Here is a 16,743-nt window from a genome sequence, read left to right as displayed (position 1 = left end):
TCAGGTCCCCATTATCAGCCCATCCTCATTTCTTCCCACGCCTTTCCTACCCTTGAATCATAAGCTAAGGGCGGAGAACAACCACATTTATTTACAAAATACACAGAGCCTCTTCTCCTAGAATGCATTATTGGGAGAGAGGGGGAGTCAGGTCCTCACACACCTGAGACTCCAGGAGCACCGAGAGGTGTGGAGCATGGGAGGGGCGCCACCTCCACACCAGACCCCCTGAAGGTAGAATGGGAAGTTGGGATACCACCTCTCCAGGGTCATGACCGCGTGTCCAGTCTGTTCATGTATTCTTGCAAAGCCTTCAGGCGGGCATCTATTTCAGCCATGTCAGCTCCCTGGTAGTCAGAGCTGTACTCTGGAAACGCAGAGGAGGGTGGGTGTGCTGGGATGGGTGTGGGGGACCATCAAGGGCCTAAAGCAGCAAGGAGCCAATTAACTGCCCTTATTACCACCCCAGAGGGTTCTGGGATGATGGAGAGGGGGAAAGAAAGGATAAATATGGAACCCCAGACTCACCTTTGATGGGGACCCAGCCCCCAGAACTGGTCAGGTGTCTCTGGTGATTGCTGCGCTCTCGGGTGGTAGACTTCTGGGGACAAGAGGCAGAAAAGGGGTCAGGCAAGCCCTTCCGTTCATATCCCCCAAGTCCCATGGGGGTTCTGAACCCAAGGATCTGCAAGTCACCATTGTAGCAAGAGCTCCTGACACAAGAGCCCTCCAAGGGGTGAACTGGTAAAGCCTGAGGCTCAGAGAAGCTCATCAAACATCTCCAGTCACCCACAAGCAGGAGAGGCTCCAAAAGCACCCCGGTCACACACAAGCAGGAGAGACTTGCCAAGCACCCCGGTCACACGTGAGGGGGAGAGAGTGGCATCATTTGAGGAAAAGACCCTTTTCCTTTCTCTCTTTCAGACACAAGATCTCATATAGCCCAAACTCGCTCTGTAGCTAAGGTTGGCTTTAAACTTTGGATCCTCCCGCCTCCACCCAAATGCTGGGTTACAAGGCCCGCCAGTGCCATCACACACAGTATATATGGAACCTGGGTCCTTGTGCTAGATGGGCATTCTACCAGCCAAGCTTCATCCTACATCCAAATCTCGAAACATACTGTGGCCACTAAGATTTTTGCCCGCCAGTCTCAGGGCCCCAAGCACCCTGCTTCCAGAGTCATTTTAGAGTTCTCTCTACAATCTGGTCCCCCCAGGCCAACACAATCATAGATGATGGTTGGTCACCTATGGCTTAATACTGCCCTTCCCTTCTCCCAGCCAGAAATGATCCTCACCGTCTTGGACCCACTCCAGGGTGTGGTGCTGGATGGTTTCCCACGGCCACGGCAGCGACGACTGAGAAAAGAAGGCAATCAAGGACTACTGAGCATCTTTGCTATCTCCCTCCTGACCCATCTTCGCAGTTTTAAGGCCTCTGTCATCTAATGGCCGTGTAAAAGGCTGCTTCCACTCCCCCCCTCCCGCCCAGGCGCCCTTTCCAGAGAGTCCTTCCCCAGAGTACAAGATTTTTTTGTTTTTTGTTTGTTTGTTTGTTTGGTTTGGTTTGGTTTTGGTTTTTCGAGACAGGGTTTCTGCAGAGTACAAGTTTTACCTCCTGGAAACCGACTCGGAGAAATCCTCCAGCTCGCTGCAGGAGCTAACCGACGAGCAGCGGCTGCGGAAACTGTCCACTAGAGGGAGACGGAGGTCGTTAGGCCCGGCGGGTCACCTGGCCCGCCTACCGCCCGCCCGCAGTGCCTCTTCCAGCGGGTTACCCGAAGAGCTGCGGTTCCGTGAGCGGTTGGCAGCGTCCCCTCGGCCTGTCACAGCAGTAGCAGACCGAGCCTGGTGAGACCAGGAGACGGACGGACCGTCCCCGCTTCCTCCACTGCCCATTCGGTTCCGCTGCTGTTGCTGCCTAGAAATCCAGAGACTAGAGGTGTGCCGGGAAGGGAGCCACAGAACCCAAGGCCCGCCAGGGGTCATGTGGGGACAAGTGAGAGAGGAAAAACAAACAGTGCACCCGAGGGGATAAGAAAGCAGAACGAGGTCAGGAGGGGGGCCAAGAGAGAGGGCTGAGTGTGCAGGAGGAACATGGACACCAAGGGGAGGCAGACCAAGGGAGGAGATCCAAGCAAACCAGAGTTAAGAGATCCTAGAGGTTAGAACAGTACCAGGACTGGAGGATACAGGATTGAACACCAAGAGAAGTGGGAGCATAATGGCGTTAAAGGGAGGTAAGGATTAACTGTCAGTGGGTGACAGGTGGGAGATGAAGTACGGACCAAGCACAGAGCCGGGGTTGGAAACAGACACAGACTTACTTCATCCTAATCTCTCTCTGCTTCTTCTCCTTGGCTTTCACAAAGGCTGTGGGGTCAAAACGGGGCGCACGACCACCTAGACAGTGTGGGGAGGAGGCTGGCTCGCATACCGGCTTCTGTGGGCGCTAGCCCATCCCGCCTCCCCACCACAGGGTGGGGCAGCCACAGACCTGTGGGCGAAGGCGAGGGGCGTGCTGGCTGGCCGCGACCCCTGGCCCCACGGCTGCTCTCCCGCGACGAGGACCGAGTGGCTGCGCGGCCGCGAGACGTGGAGCGCTCCCGGGACGACGAAGCTCGATCTCCCCGGGCTGGAGCTGGCGCAGGCAGAGTGCGTCTCCTGGGAGCACCAAGTCCAGCTGTCTGTCAGCTTTGTACCCGCCAGCCCACTCCCACCCTGGAGCCACACACACCTCCTCTGCACCTGAGGCCCACCTTTCTCTGCAAACATTCCCACCCGGGATCACCACACCTTCATACACCCCACCTTCTCCAAGTCCTTTTCCAGGACCTGCCACTTCCTTACATCCTAATACCTCGCTACACCCTGAGGTCTTCTTTCTAAGTCTCCCTCGCCAAGCGAGGACAGCAGACACCTCCCTGTTTCCTCCCACTGGGATCAACAGGCCCTCAGGCTCCACCCCACACCCAAACCTACCTCCAGGCCCCGCCCATCTCCCCCAAAATCACCTTACCTGACTCCCCCCATTTCTGAGCTTCCCACACACACACCCCATCAGCTCCACCTCTCACCCCCTTCTGTACATGGCCAGCTCAGTGTTGAGCGTCTTCAGCCGAGCTCTCAGGCTGCGCTCCGAGGCCTTCACCTCCTCGAGCTGCGGAGTGAGCGGAGAGGAAAACGCCGAAGTCCAGACCAGGCCAAAGTCCAGGGAGGCACCCCCTCCCCGGCTCTGCCCCCTCACCTCCTTGGCCAGGCGGCGGCAATCCTGGCTGCGACGACTCGCAGCCCTGCCCCCGAGGCCACGCTCCTGCCGAAGCTCCAGCTCCAGACCCCGCACCAGCCCGCGCAGTGCCTCGGCCTCCTGGCGAGCAGCCCGCCCAGCCAGCGCCTCCTCTCGGGAGCGACTCAGCTGCACCTCCAGCTCGCGCTTCTCTGATGCCAGACGGGTCACCCTGAGAGTGGGGAGAGGACCCAAGCACCGTGAGCCGCTCCCCACAGGAGGCAGTCCCTGAGACACCCCCCCCCCAGGAAAGAGAAATGCAGTTCCCAGGAAGGGGTCTGGTCCTGTCAACTTCCCTCCGAGGCAGGAAGGATGCTGAGGCTACTTCTTAGCCTTCATCCACCCCAAACCCAGGCACATCTCCCCTAGTGAAGTGGTCAGTATAGAGACAAGGCTCAAGCTGCCTGCTGCAAGCCTATCCCTAGTATCCTTGCTCCCACCTCTAAGACTTTCCCAGTCAGATCTTATCACCAGCCAGTAACAACTGATTAGGTTGCTACCCTGCTCAATGATCCTTAAGAAAACACCACATACACAGGCTTTTCCTTGCCGCTGTTTATAAACAGCAAGAAGCGAAGGTAACTAAGTGTCCACGGGCAGAACTGAGTTCCGTGGCTCATACACAGTGGAGCGCTGCCATGAAAAGGGCTGAGGGCTGATTTTCACTAATTTAAAAAGTGCAGAATATATTTACCAAGTCCCTTTTTTATAAAAAGGAATGAGAGGGGTTAAAAATTGTCTATGTATGTTCATACTTTTAAAAACACAGGATACATAAAAAACTTTCAAATGGAGGAAGGTTGCAAATGGGCAGTGGAGGAGCAAAAGGGACCAGATGGAGAAACTGGACATCTCTGGGTGTTCCCCTTTCCAGCTTTCTGGACTACGAAAACACTTTATGTAGAGACAGACTCTGGCTATATTGCCAGGCTGATCTTGAATTTCTGAGTTCAGGTGATCCTCCTGCCTCAAGACCTATCACCAGAATCAGGGGAAGGGGGCAGTCAGACAAATGTGTATCAAAGGTGGAGTAACTGCAGAGTTATTTGATTTGACTAAAACACAGAATTTTCACAAGTGGGATATGGAGCTTCAGGGCAAAAAGAGGTTACAAAAAAAAATCTAACCTTCATTCAGAAGTCTCATTAGTATCATTAGTATTATTTGTAATTAAAAAAATAACTGTTACTAACCTTGGCAACTATGTTTTTTATCAGAAAAAAAATGGGTATAAAATCAAGGAAAAAGTAAGAACAGACAATATATTCTCTTTCTAAAAGCATACCTGTCTTCTGACTCTTTCCACTAAAAAAAAAGGAAGGAAAGGGAAAAAACCTAAGTGCAGCCCAGTGACAGTGAGCACGTGCAATGAAGAGCTCATGCTAACATTGGCTCCCAATAAAAGAAATACAGTGTCTTGGAAAAACAGTAGTAGAGCCCCTGCCTAGAATCCCCCAGTGAGGGTGTAGCTCGGCGAAAGAACACTGCCTAGCATGCACAAGCTCAGGGTTCTACATCTGGCACTTAAAAAGCAAAACAGAGAAGATTACTGAGGCCCTTCTAAAAGGATATAGACCCCAACATGAACAGTTCCACCTGGTCAAAGACAACACAAACATGCAAACAAAAACCCATTGCAATGAAAGAATTAGATCACATCTGTGGTGAGCTGAATACTGGCCCCCACATGCCCAAAGATATGCAGGGCCTTCTCCTGGAACCTGTGAACGTTCCGCTATTTAGCGAAAAGGGTCTTTTACAAATCTGGTATGGGTGGTAAGATAAACTGATTCTCCTGAATCAGCAGGACAAGCCCTAAACATAATCACAACCTGATATTAGAGCCACAGAGAGGGGAGGGGAGTGTGTCCACACAGCCCAGACCAGACTACCAGGACACAAGCCTAGAACAGCAGCAGCTCCCAGGTACCGGAGAGACAAGAAAGGGATTCTCCCAAGGAGATCCAGGAGGATGGCCCCACTGAAGCCTACACTGCAGCCCAGCAAATGCCATCCCGACGCCGGCCTCCAGAGGGAGACAGAACACACTTCCAGTGGTTTGCCTTTAGGTTTTCCTTTTTATTACGTGTATTTATCTGTGTGTGTGCACACAACACCCTCACGTCATAGCACTCATGTGGCAGTCAGAGGTCAACTGGTGGGACTTTCCCCCTTCCATCATGTGGGTCCCAGAGACTGAAGCAGGCTTGGTGGCAGGCACCTTTACCAGAGGAGCCACTCACCGACCCACTGCAATGGTTTTTGGATTTTTGGGTTTTCGAGACAGGGTTTCTCTGCAGCTTTGGAGCCTGTCTTGGAACTTGCTCTGTAGACCAGGCTGGCCTCCAGATCTGCCTGCTTCTGCCTCCCGATGCTAGGATTAAAGGTGTGCACCACCATGCCCAGCAACCCACCAAATCTGGGGCATTTTGTCACAGCAGTCAAAGGGAACCAACACAAGCGCAATTAACTTCAAATTCAGGAGTTCATAATGACCATTAGCACAGAAGAGATGGTGTCTGTGGAGGATGAGAGCCAGCTCAGCATTCCGTCACAGGCGTGTAAAAGACAGACTCGGCACTGATGGTGCCACTTCTTTACCCCAGCTGGCAAAAGCAGAAAGAATCATGGAATTAGATCATCTCCTCAGAAGTTGTCAGTCTGGCCAACAGTCTCAAGAACTGGCAAAACATGGTGGTCACACCTTTAATCCCAGCACTCAGGAGGCAGAAGCAGGTAGACCTCTGAGTTCAGGGCCAGCCTGGTCTATAAAGCGAGTTCTAGGACAGCCAGGGTTACACAGAGAAATCTTGTCTCAGACAAGGATGAAGGGAGGAAGGAAGGAGAGAACAAGACAAGACCAAAACACGGTGGTGCGGGCTGGAGAGATGGCTCAGTGGTTAAGAGCACTCAGTTCTCTTCCAGAGGTCCTGAGTTCAATTCCCAGCAACCACATGGAGGCTTACAACCATCTGTAATGACATCTGGTGCCCTCTTCTGGCCTGTAGGCACACATGGAGGCAGAATGTTGTATACATAATAAATAAATAAGTCTTAAAAAAAAAAACCACGGTGGTACACACCTATAATCTCAGCATTCGGGCAGCAGAGGCAGGAGGATTGCTGAAAGTTCAGGGATAGCCTGGTCTACCTGGTAAACACATAAAAATAGGGATTTTTAATAAGCTCTCTCTCTCTCACACTCTCTCTCTCTCTCTCTCTCTCTCTCTCACACACACACACACACACACACACTCATGTGCACCCTCCATCACACCCTTCCCAGCACCAGCCTCTGCAGAGCCAGCACTTGTTAGAGTGTCCCTCTACCTTCTGCCTAAATCACTGCCATATGGGGCAGCATTCTCCCTCAGAAGCAAGGCCCTGTCTCCAAGAGAAGGAGGGGGAGGCAGAGTTAGAACTGACAGGGAGGACATACCACTACCTGAGAGATTTCAAGACACCCTTACCAGTTCTGTTGATGGGTAGAGGTTGCCACCTTGTGGCCAATGTGGGAGATGACTTGGGTGGAGGGTAAGTTCCTCAGACCCCCTTGTGTCCTTCCTCCACCTCTGCTCAGCAGCGCCCATGGGTCCTGCTACCCAGTGTACTCCCAAGTGAGAGAAGGTCATTCCTCTCTGGCAACAATTGGCACTCAGTCTAGGCTGGCACTTCCAACAATGCAGAAGTGCTGGCTGCATCCAAGGTCTAGCCTGGCCGTATAAGTCACTGTGTGCCCTGGGAAAGTCCCCTAGCCCTCTGGGCTTCCTGACACCGCCATGATAGCAATGTCCATCTCATAGGGCTGCTGTGAGGGTAATCACTCTGCCTTCCATGGGCACATACCCTCACACAGACACAATACATAATAAAATCAATCTTAAAAGGGGTAATATAGGGACTGGAGTGTGGTTTGGTCGGCTAGCACACGTGATGCCCTGAGTTCAATCCCAGGACTACATAAGCCAAGTCTGGTGGCCTATACGTATAAGCCCATGGACACCCAAGATCTGGAGGAAGGAGGACCAGAAGTTCAAAGTCATCCTTGACTAGATCGAGAGTTTGAAGCCCAGTCTTGAATAGATGAGGCCTTGTCTCAAAAGGGAAAAAAAAGAAATGGGCCGGCAAGATGGCTCAGTGGGTAAGGATGCTTGCCATCCAACGATACAAGCCTGACAAACTGGGGTTGATCCCTAGAAGCCATGTAAATATGGAGAGAGAGAACCAACGCCACATGCCATGGTGCGTGCACGTGTGTGTACACACACACCATGCTATGGTACAATAACATTTTTTTAATGTCACTAGTCATCCTCAAAGAATTGGCCACCTCCAGGTAGAGACCAAATCCCTGCCTAGAGAAGACAGAACCCAGCAGGAGTCGGGAGTATTCCACCCTCCCCCACAGTTGAAGACTTTGCATAAGCTGCACCCTCTGCCTAGAACACTCTTCTCTAACTCCTTCACCTAACCTACCTGTCGGGCCCTGGGCACAGCTACCTTTTCTGCCTCTTCCTCACCTCCTCCATAGCCGATAACACGATTTCATGGTTGTTGATTAATGTCCACTCCCAAGGCAGGGAGCCTGGCAGCATGAGGCTGGGTGAAGGCTATTCAGCTGCTCTTCCAGCCTATTTCACATAGCCTTTACTGATGGTGCTCCTGCTTCCGCACCTTTTTCTGGAACCCCCTCCCGATCCCACACACACTGACCATCCTTCTCACTGTCCTAGGGGCCCAGGAAGGCAACGCCAGGGTTATCAATCACCACTGAATTCCCAGCACCCAACAAAAGACAGAGAGGCGGGGCTCAGAAGAAAAAGGGCGGTGCTAATCCTGTCCACCACACCCACCCACCCACCACACACACATCCCCAGACTCACTGCTCCCTCAGGTGCCAGATCTCCGTCTCCCGAGTATCACGAGTATCACGAGCATCCTGGCCGCCATCCAGCCTGCGAAGGCGGCCCAGCTCCTCCTTCAGTGAGCGGATGATGCCCTGCAGGACCACAGGGTCCGGCTTGCCCTGGTACGGGAGGGGCAGCGGGTAATGAATCCTAAGAGAGGGGATCAGAACCATGGGAGTCTCAGAGGCCAAAATCCACCCGAAGACACAGATCTCCGAATCAAAGAACACAAGCACACAGAGTCCCAAAAGTTTGTGTTCTTTTTTTGGTGTTTTGTTTTGTTTTATGTTTTGAGGGCTTTGCTTGTTTGGGTTCTTGTGGCAGGATCTCACTGTGTGACCTTGGATGTCCTGGAACTCTCTACATAGTCCAGGCTGACCTAGAACTCAGAGATCCACCTGCTTCTGCCTCCCAAGTGATGGGAAAGCAGTTGGCTCTGGGTTCTTTGTCCACAAACTACCATGCCAGCCAGTCATGCCCAGATGTCTCTGAGTAGAAACTGCCTCAGGATTCCAAGGACTCTGCAGGGAGGCACTGTTACTTAGGCCCAGACTCTACTCTGGAGACAGCAGATGGCCTGAGCTGAGTCAGCCCTGAGCTGGGGACATTGGAGGATGCCTTCATGTGCTGTCCCACTCACCACAGCTCCTACAGGATTTCTGATGTCCGCTCGCTGGCCCAGGCACCAGGACAGAGACCCTGTTGCCCAGCTACTCAAAAGCCATTAGCAACCAGGTGTAATCCCAGTTCTCAGGAGGCAAGAGGACTGCCATGAGTTCATGGCCAGGCTGGGCTACATAGCAAGACTCTCTCTTAAAAATAATAAAGGAGGGGCTGGAGAGGTAGCTCAGCGGTTAAGAGAACTGACTGTTCTTCCTGAGGACCCGGGTTCAATTCCCAACACCCACATGGCAGCTCACAACTGTCTGAAGATCCAGTTCCAGGGGATCTGACACCTTCACACCAATGCACAAAAAATAAAGTTAAATATACCATAAAAAATTAAAAAAAAAATAATAATAAAGGAGCCAGGTGGTGGTGGCGCACACCTTTAATCCCAGCACCCGGGAGGCAAAGGCAGGCAGATCTCTGAATTCCAGGCCAGCCTGGTTTACAGAGTGGTTTACAGTCTGGGCTACACAGAGAAACTCTGCCTTAAAAACCAAAAAAAAAAAAAAAAGTTAAAATAAAGGAGGACAGAGAATGACTAGAGATGGCTCAACGTTTAAAACGTGCTGTTCTTACAGAGGAGCCAAGTTCAATTCCCAGGACCCACTGTAACTGCATGTGAGGGGATCCCAGATGCCCTCTTCTGAACTCTGCAGGCCCTATGAGCAGGTAGTGTACAGACATACACATAAAACACCCATACACATAAAACAAATTTTTAAAAAAAAATTTAAAGGGAAGGGGCTGGAGAGACGGCTCAGCAGTTAAGACCATTGGCTGCTCTTCCAGAGGACTGGGGTTCAGTTCCCAGCATATGAGCACTTAGACCAATTCTATGGGAAGTCTAGTGAGCTCTGTTCCTTTTCTTCCTGCTTTGGTAAAGATTCAAGGCTAGAGGCCCAGCAGCTACTCTGTGACCATGAAGAGATAAGGGTAGGATTATAAAAAGGGGGGCCAACATATTAAACATACAAAGATTTTAAAAATTTAAAAAAACCACACATGTACACAAAAAGAAAGCATCCCTTAGCCAGGTACATTGGTACAGGCTGGGAATCCCAGTACTTGGGAGGCTGCAGCAGGAGAACTCCCATAGAGACCAATTTGGGCCACATTATGAGTTCTAAATAAGTCAAGGCTACAAAAAAATATGTCATGTGTCAAAACCAAAAACAATTTAGAAGCCAGCCAAGGTGATACACAATTGTAATCTCAACACTTGAGAAACTGAGGTAAGAGGAACACCATTAGTTCATGTCTAGGCATTATGAGTTCTAATCCAGCCTATGCTTCAAAGTTACACCTTTAATCCCAGCACTCAGGAAGCAGAGACAGGCCGATTTCTGTGAGTTCAGGGCTATCCTGAGCTACACAGTGGGTTCCAGAACAGCCAGGGCTACATAGACAGATCCTATCTCTAATAAATATATGCCCCTAACAGTAAGTTGAACTGCAGTTTGGCTGTCTGGCTAGGTGAGAAATCATTACGTTTGAAGCATGTAGAGCTGTAGCTCAGTGGCAGTGCTTGCCTGCCATGTGCAAAGCCCTGGATTCAGCTGCATACAAGAAACACACAGGTACTGGCGATGATCATTCTGCCACCTGTACCCAGTCACAATAGTAAAATGACAGAGGTCACAGATATCTCAGCCACCTGACACTGGGGCTCCTCCCACCCTGCCCACCGGCCTGGGCCCTCGGCCAGCCACTGTGCCCACCTGTCAAACTCCACGGAATAGATGAGGATGAGGTAGCGCTTGGAGTTGAGCTGTGCCGACCTGGGGGCCAAGGTGCCTGGGCGGCCCCCCAGCTTGCGGCTCCGCAGGGACTCCAGGTCTGTGTAGGTGAGCAGGTCCAGGGTGACGGACTCACTGCTCTGTGGGAAAAGAGGATGGGAGGTGCCAAGATGATCACAGCCACCCTCTCGGCCACCGGCCACCGTGCCAGGTCTCAGGTTCTCCTGCCTCTGCCTCCCCAGTGCGGGGTGGCAGGTGTGCGACTGGAGCTGCCCGATGAGGTGGCCGATTCCACCAGGCCGGCCACTCAAGCACCTTTTTACCTTCTGGGCCAGTTCCAGAGCCTTCACCAAGATCTTAACAAGAGCATCAGGAGTGGAGTGGTTTTCCCTTTCTCCTTTGTGACCCAAATCTACTTTTCTTTTTTTTTTATTTATTTTTATCCATTCAAAAAATTTACACTTCCTCCCCTCCTCCCATTCCCCTCTCACTTCCCCACTCTTCCTCCTCCCTCCCCCTCCTTAAGAGAAGGCAGGGAACCCTGCCCTGTGGGAAGTCCCTACAGCCAGGCCTAGGAAGCTTTGCATCCAAATAGACTAGTCCCAGTGCCTTCATCTATGGCTTCTCAGTCAGCCCCCTTTGTCAGCCACATTCAGAGTCCGGTTTGGTCGCCTGCTCACTCAGTCCCAGTCCAGCTGGATTTGGTGAGCTCCCATTAGAACAGGCACACTGTCTCAACTAAATCTACTTTTCTTTTCTTTTCTTCCTTTTTTTTTTTCCTTTTTATGGTTTTAAGATTTATTTTAATTTTAATTCTGTGTCTATGTCAGGGTATGTATGACGAGTGTGGGTGCCCTCGGAGGCCAGAGGATGTCGTAGAAACCACTGGACATGAAGTGACAGGCGGTTGTGAGCTGCCTGAAATGGGCGCTGGGAACCAAACTCAGGTCCTCCTGAAGCAAGTACTGTCAACCACAAGCCATCCCTCCAGCACCCTCAACACTACTTGTTTTGTTCTGTATGAGACAGGGTCTTCTGCATTCAAACTGGCCTCAGTCTCACTTTGTAACTGCGGTAGTTTGAATGGAATTGGCCCCCATGATCTCATAGGGAGTGGCACTATTAAGTAGTGTGGCCTTGTTGGAGTAGGTATGGCCTTGTTGGTGGAAGCGTGTCACCACGGGGACAGGCTTTGAGGTTTCCTAAGCTCGGGATACCACCCAGCATGTCAGACCACTTCCTGTTGCCTGCAAGATGTAGGACTCTCGGCGACTACTCCAGCACCACATCTGCCTGCACACCGCCATGCTCCCCGCCATGATAATAGACTGAACCTCTGAAACTGTAAGCAAGTCACCTCAATAAAATGTTTTCTTCATGACAGCCAGCGTGGTCATGGTGTCTCTTCACAGCAATAGAAACCCTGACTAAGACAGTAGTCAAGGACTACCGAACCTCTCATCCTCCTTGAACCTCTCATCCTCCGGCCTCCACTACTTAAGCTCCGGGATATAGGCAGACACCACCATGCCCAAATAACAAGGTGCTGGTGACCTACCTGGGGACTCTGTGAACACTAAGCAAGCACTCCACCCTGGAGCCACGCCCCCAGCCGTACAATCTCAATTCTCTATGTGAAAACAACTGTCTCCTGAATCATAACTGATCACTGGCATTCAAAAGAAGGTCTGAAGGCCGAGCACCCTGCACACATGAGGCAGCCCGTCCACAGCCCCTCACCCAAACTCTGGGCAACAGAAAGCTCCCGGTCCTGATGCAGGTGCCTACCTGGGTGAGGGCCGACTCCAGCATGTTACAGAAAATGCTGAACTGTTTGAAGTTCCCCGTCTTGTGAGTCAAATCTTCAATGACTGGGTGGGAAGAAAAGTTCCTCCTGAGATCTGACCACCTACCCAGCCCAAAGGCAATATCCTCAATTTCTCCAGCTCTGCCCAGCCCTCATTGTCTCTGGCCAGCTCCACGGGGGCCCACACTCCTGCCCCACCTTGGAGAGCTTCAGAAGAAACAGGAGCACAACTTGGCTCAACCTCAGCCTTAGGAAAAAGCTGACCTCAGGGGGAGGGGAGGGAAGCCCACCCCAGCGGGCACACTCACAGCTGGCATCGAACTCGCCACGCCACTGGTCAGCCGTCATCCGGTCCTCCACCTCCAGCTCCAGCACCTGCCCCGAAACCACCACCCGCACAGCATGCTCCACACCCCGGAAGATGTAGTCCACCTGCAGGCCAGCTGGCTGGTCCATGGCCAGGGTCCCTGAAGAGGGAGAACGAAAGAGAGACCTAGAGATGGGTGTCCAGTGTCTTCAGAGTACAAAGGACTGGAGTTACAGACAGTCGTGAGTTGCCGTGTGGGTGCTGAGAATTGAACCCGGGTTCTCTGGAAGAGCAGCCAGTGCTCACAACCACTGAGCCATCTCTCCAGCCCCTCAACCTTGGTCTTTCTGAGACTGGGTCTCACTCTGTAGCTCTGGCTCAGAACTCAGGATTCTCCCCCACAGCGAGTGCTGGGATTGCCACGCCCAGCAGTTCTTTGAGCTTTTTGTGCGTGCATTATGGGGTTTAACCCTCCCAACAGCTCTGGGAAGAAGGTGTCAATTTTTAAACTCATCTCTCAGATGAGGAATGAGGCGCAGAACAAAGAAGTCATTCTCCCGAGATGAACAGTGGATCCAGGAAGTAGCTCTCAGCTCGCCATGGTGGTGCACCCAGTTACCCCAGCACTCAGATGCAGGTAAGAAACATAGACAACAGAGTGAGGCCAGCCTAAGCTACGTAACGAGACCCCAAGACAGAAACCCTGTCCTCAAAACAAAACGCGGCACAGCACAGAGTTCCCACTTGGGGTTTTGTGGTGGGAGTTTGCATTTTGGTTGTGGTTTAGTTTGGTTTGGGGACAGAAGTTTTGGGGGCACACAAGCAGCCCATGCTGTCTTGGATTCAGGTTTCTGGAACGTTTTGGAGGGCTCCAGAAAACCTAAAAGACCCCACCAATTATGCTTCCACTTTCTAGTTCTTAAGCCTGAAGTACTAATTAATCTCTGGTGCTGCCCTTTCTAACCCACAATCCAGTGCCAGAGCTCCAGGCCCCACCCACAGACCCGCCCCTCAACTCTGCAGACCAGTCAGGGCCACCACAACACGGTTACTAAGGCACTGGAGGTGGAATGCCTGGGAAACTGTGCTCAAGGTACTGCCTCCCTTGTCCCCACTGCCAATCTGGCCTAGTCCTCCACCCTGTACCACCTCCCTGTACCACCTAGGCCCCACATCCCTGCCCAGCACCCTGTGCCCACTCCCACCACCACCTCGGTCCCAGACATTCAGCCTCTGAATAACAGACCTATAATCGACTCTTCCCGTCCCCCCAATGCACGCCTCCCTCCCAACGCCTCTTGAAGGCATAGAAACCATCCCTTAGCTATTGCCAGACATGAATCCCACAAACCCTACACTCATTACTCCCCTGGACTCAGGATGCCCTCCCCTGTGCAGACCTCCACTTCCCTGGCCCGCGTGCTCCCTGTCAAAGGCAGAAACCAACCCCCATCTCTACAAAGACTCCCTGCTCCATCCTATCCTCCCAGCACACAGCTTCTCCCTACATCGGCCCCCACTTTCACAATTTCCTAGAACCCCTTCCCCTGCATTTTCTATCTGAATTGTCATGCCCCCTTTATTCTGTTTCAAGTCTGCTCACATGTTCAAGGTAGCCCATGTACACCCTACTTTCCCCGTGTCCCATCTCCTCCATATTTCACCTGGATTCTGCCCACACTGTCTAACACCCCCATCCCATCCCCACGCTCATTTCCCACCTCCCTTCCCTTGGACAGCCTCCCTCTGAGTCTCTCGCTCCCTCCAGACCCCCTCCCTCTATCTGCTCACTAAAGGACCCACAGTTCATCCTGGTGGCTGACTTCAAGCTGTGTCCCAAGTCTCTTCTTGCCCCTCTTCTTCTACTCACCTTCTGACCAGCATCCTAGCATAGCGGCTCTGCCCTCGACAGCCCTTGATGCCACATCCCAACCCTACACAGCACCGGGAGCACCCCAGTGACCCCTCCCTCTGCAGACACTGAGGTACAAAGCACCTGGAGCACCCCAGTGACCCCTCCCCCGGCAGCCACAGGACACTGAGGTACACACACCTGGAGCACCCCAGTGACCCCTCCCCCGGCAGCCACAGGACACTGAGGTACACACACCTGGAACACCCCAGTGCCCGCTCGCTCTGTAGCCACGGGACACTGAGATACACACACCTGGAACACCCCGGTGCCCACTCCCTCCGTAGCCACGGGACACTGAGGTACACACACCTGGAACACCCCGGTGCCCACTCCCTCTGCAGCCGTGGGACACTGAGGTACACGCACCTGGAACACCCCAGTGCCCACTCCCTCCGCAGCCGTGGGACACTGAGGTACACACACCTGGAACACCCCGGTGCCCACTCCCTCTGCAGCCTTGGGACACTGAGGTACACACACCTGGAACACCCCTGTGCCCACTCCCTCCGCAGCCGTGGGACACTGAGGTACACACACCTGGAGCATCGCAGTGGCCCACATCCCTCCGCAGCCATGGGAAACTGAGGTCACCCTCACAATCGCCAAGCCTCCAGCCTTCTCCTTACCATCTTTCACTAAGGGAATCCTAACTTTTTTTCCCAGGGCTAAGTCACTGCCACTGGCTCCTCCTCCCAAACTGTGCTCCAAAATTTCAGTCTTCACCCAATGCAGGAAAGAGAACCCTCCACACTGGGCTCCCCAAAGAACCGTCATATCAGCACTCCCCACCATCACCATGGAAAAATCACTGTCCCCAGCCCACCAACCACCTCACACTTCCCCATCTCTAGCCTCACTGAGCTCACAGGACTACCACACACTGTGACACAGAGTCCGACTTCCGCCCCACTCTGAGTCGACCTCCCAACGCTGGATGAATATAAGCTGGTCAGAGCTCCCTCCTCCATCACCCTGTTCTTCCCCTTCCACTGTCCCCCAGGAGTATACAACAACAAAAGCCCTTCAGGCCACTGAACATGATATCTCTGCCTTCTGCTAGAATCAATTATAGGACACCCCACAATCTAGACCTCTACAGTATACCATGCACTTCCCCCAGCACACCCGGTGTGTCCCGAAAACACACTTACCAATGCCTCATCCTAATTCTGCACTCTGGTAGGTATTACAATCATACCCCATTTACAGACCATGAAACTGAGGCTCCCACAGCTAGGCACAGCAACCATCCCCTCCTTCTCACGGTCCAGCTATGCATCCCAACACACCCCTTCCCTCCCAAGGTGCTAGGGCATTGACTCACTCCTGCAGCTCACACCTTACAATCAGGGCTGCAGGCTGGGAACTCACAGCTTCAGACCAAAGCTCCTCACTCCCCAGTGTGCCGGGAACTCACTTTGTAGACCAGTCTAGCCTTGAACTCAGAGATCCACCTTCCTCTCTTCCGGAGTGCTGGGATTAAAGGCCTTTACCACCACCGCCCCAGCCTCTTAGTGGATTCTAGGCAAACTAGCTGCCTTCTGCTGAGCCAAGCTTGCAAATATGTATATATATTTGACTATCTGGGATTGAGCCCAGGGCCTCACACATGATAGGTAAGACCCCTACCACTAAACTACATCTCTAACCTTTTTTGAGACTGGGTCTCCCTATGTCACCCAGGATGACCTTGATCTCACTGTTGCCCAGGCTGGCCCTAGACTTTTGATTCACGTCCAGCCTGTTGCTAACAGGTCTTTGACCCCAGGCCTGGCTTTATCTGCACTTTACTAAGGCAGAAGAATTCCAAGAGATGGCAAGTGCCACTTCCCCTTACCACCACTCTTAGTTAACAGCCCAAAGGCCACTTAATCTTCATCCCAAAAGCCTGCAAGCAAGGCTCAGCAGAAGGCAGCTAGCTTGCCTAGAATCCACTAAGAGGCTGGGGCGGTGGTGGTAAACGCCTTTAATCCCTGCACTCTGGTTAGAGAGGAAGGTGGATCTCTGTGAGTTCAAGGCCAGACTGGTCTACAAAGTGAGTTCCAGGACAGCAGCGACTACACAGAGAAACCCTGTATCAAAAAACCAAAAAAAAAAAAAAAAAAAAAAAAAA

The 16,743-nt window shown here is 52.4% G+C and overlaps 1 protein-coding gene across 4 annotated transcripts in view; it reads right to left on the bottom strand.

The window, feature by feature from the left end:
- Nucleotides 1-72: 72 nt before the first annotated feature.
- Nucleotides 73-16,743, bottom strand: part of Ccdc61 (coiled-coil domain containing 61) — an 18,876-nt gene continuing 2,205 nt past the window's right edge. For all 4 annotated transcript variants that reach the window (XM_050126303.1, XM_050126305.1, XM_050126306.1 and 1 more), the window contains exons 2-14: nt 12,717-12,875; nt 12,390-12,472; nt 10,584-10,741; nt 8,173-8,346; nt 3,250-3,460; nt 3,080-3,162; nt 2,500-2,666; nt 2,330-2,405; nt 1,781-1,923; nt 1,618-1,696; nt 1,301-1,361; nt 529-601; nt 73-367 (exon numbers count right to left, since the gene is read on the bottom strand). In XM_050126303.1, coding sequence (XP_049982260.1) covers nt 270-367; nt 529-601; nt 1,301-1,361; nt 1,618-1,696; nt 1,781-1,923; nt 2,330-2,405; nt 2,500-2,666; nt 3,080-3,162; nt 3,250-3,460; nt 8,173-8,346; nt 10,584-10,741; nt 12,390-12,472; nt 12,717-12,864 — 1,554 coding nt within the window. In that variant the 5' untranslated portion in view covers nt 12,865-12,875 and the 3' untranslated portion in view covers nt 73-269. The remainder of the gene's footprint in view (nt 368-528; nt 602-1,300; nt 1,362-1,617; nt 1,697-1,780; nt 1,924-2,329; nt 2,406-2,499; nt 2,667-3,079; nt 3,163-3,249; nt 3,461-8,172; nt 8,347-10,583; nt 10,742-12,389; nt 12,473-12,716; nt 12,876-16,743) is intronic.

Source organism: Alexandromys fortis, unplaced genomic scaffold (genome assembly GCF_014885135.2).
Source record: "Alexandromys fortis isolate MF-2015 unplaced genomic scaffold, M_Fortis_MF-2015_v1.1 scaffold_240, whole genome shotgun sequence".
Lineage (NCBI taxonomy): Eukaryota > Metazoa > Chordata > Mammalia > Rodentia > Cricetidae > Alexandromys > Alexandromys fortis.
Note: the sequence above shows the minus strand (reverse complement) of the source record. Positions and strands in the feature narration are given on the sequence as shown.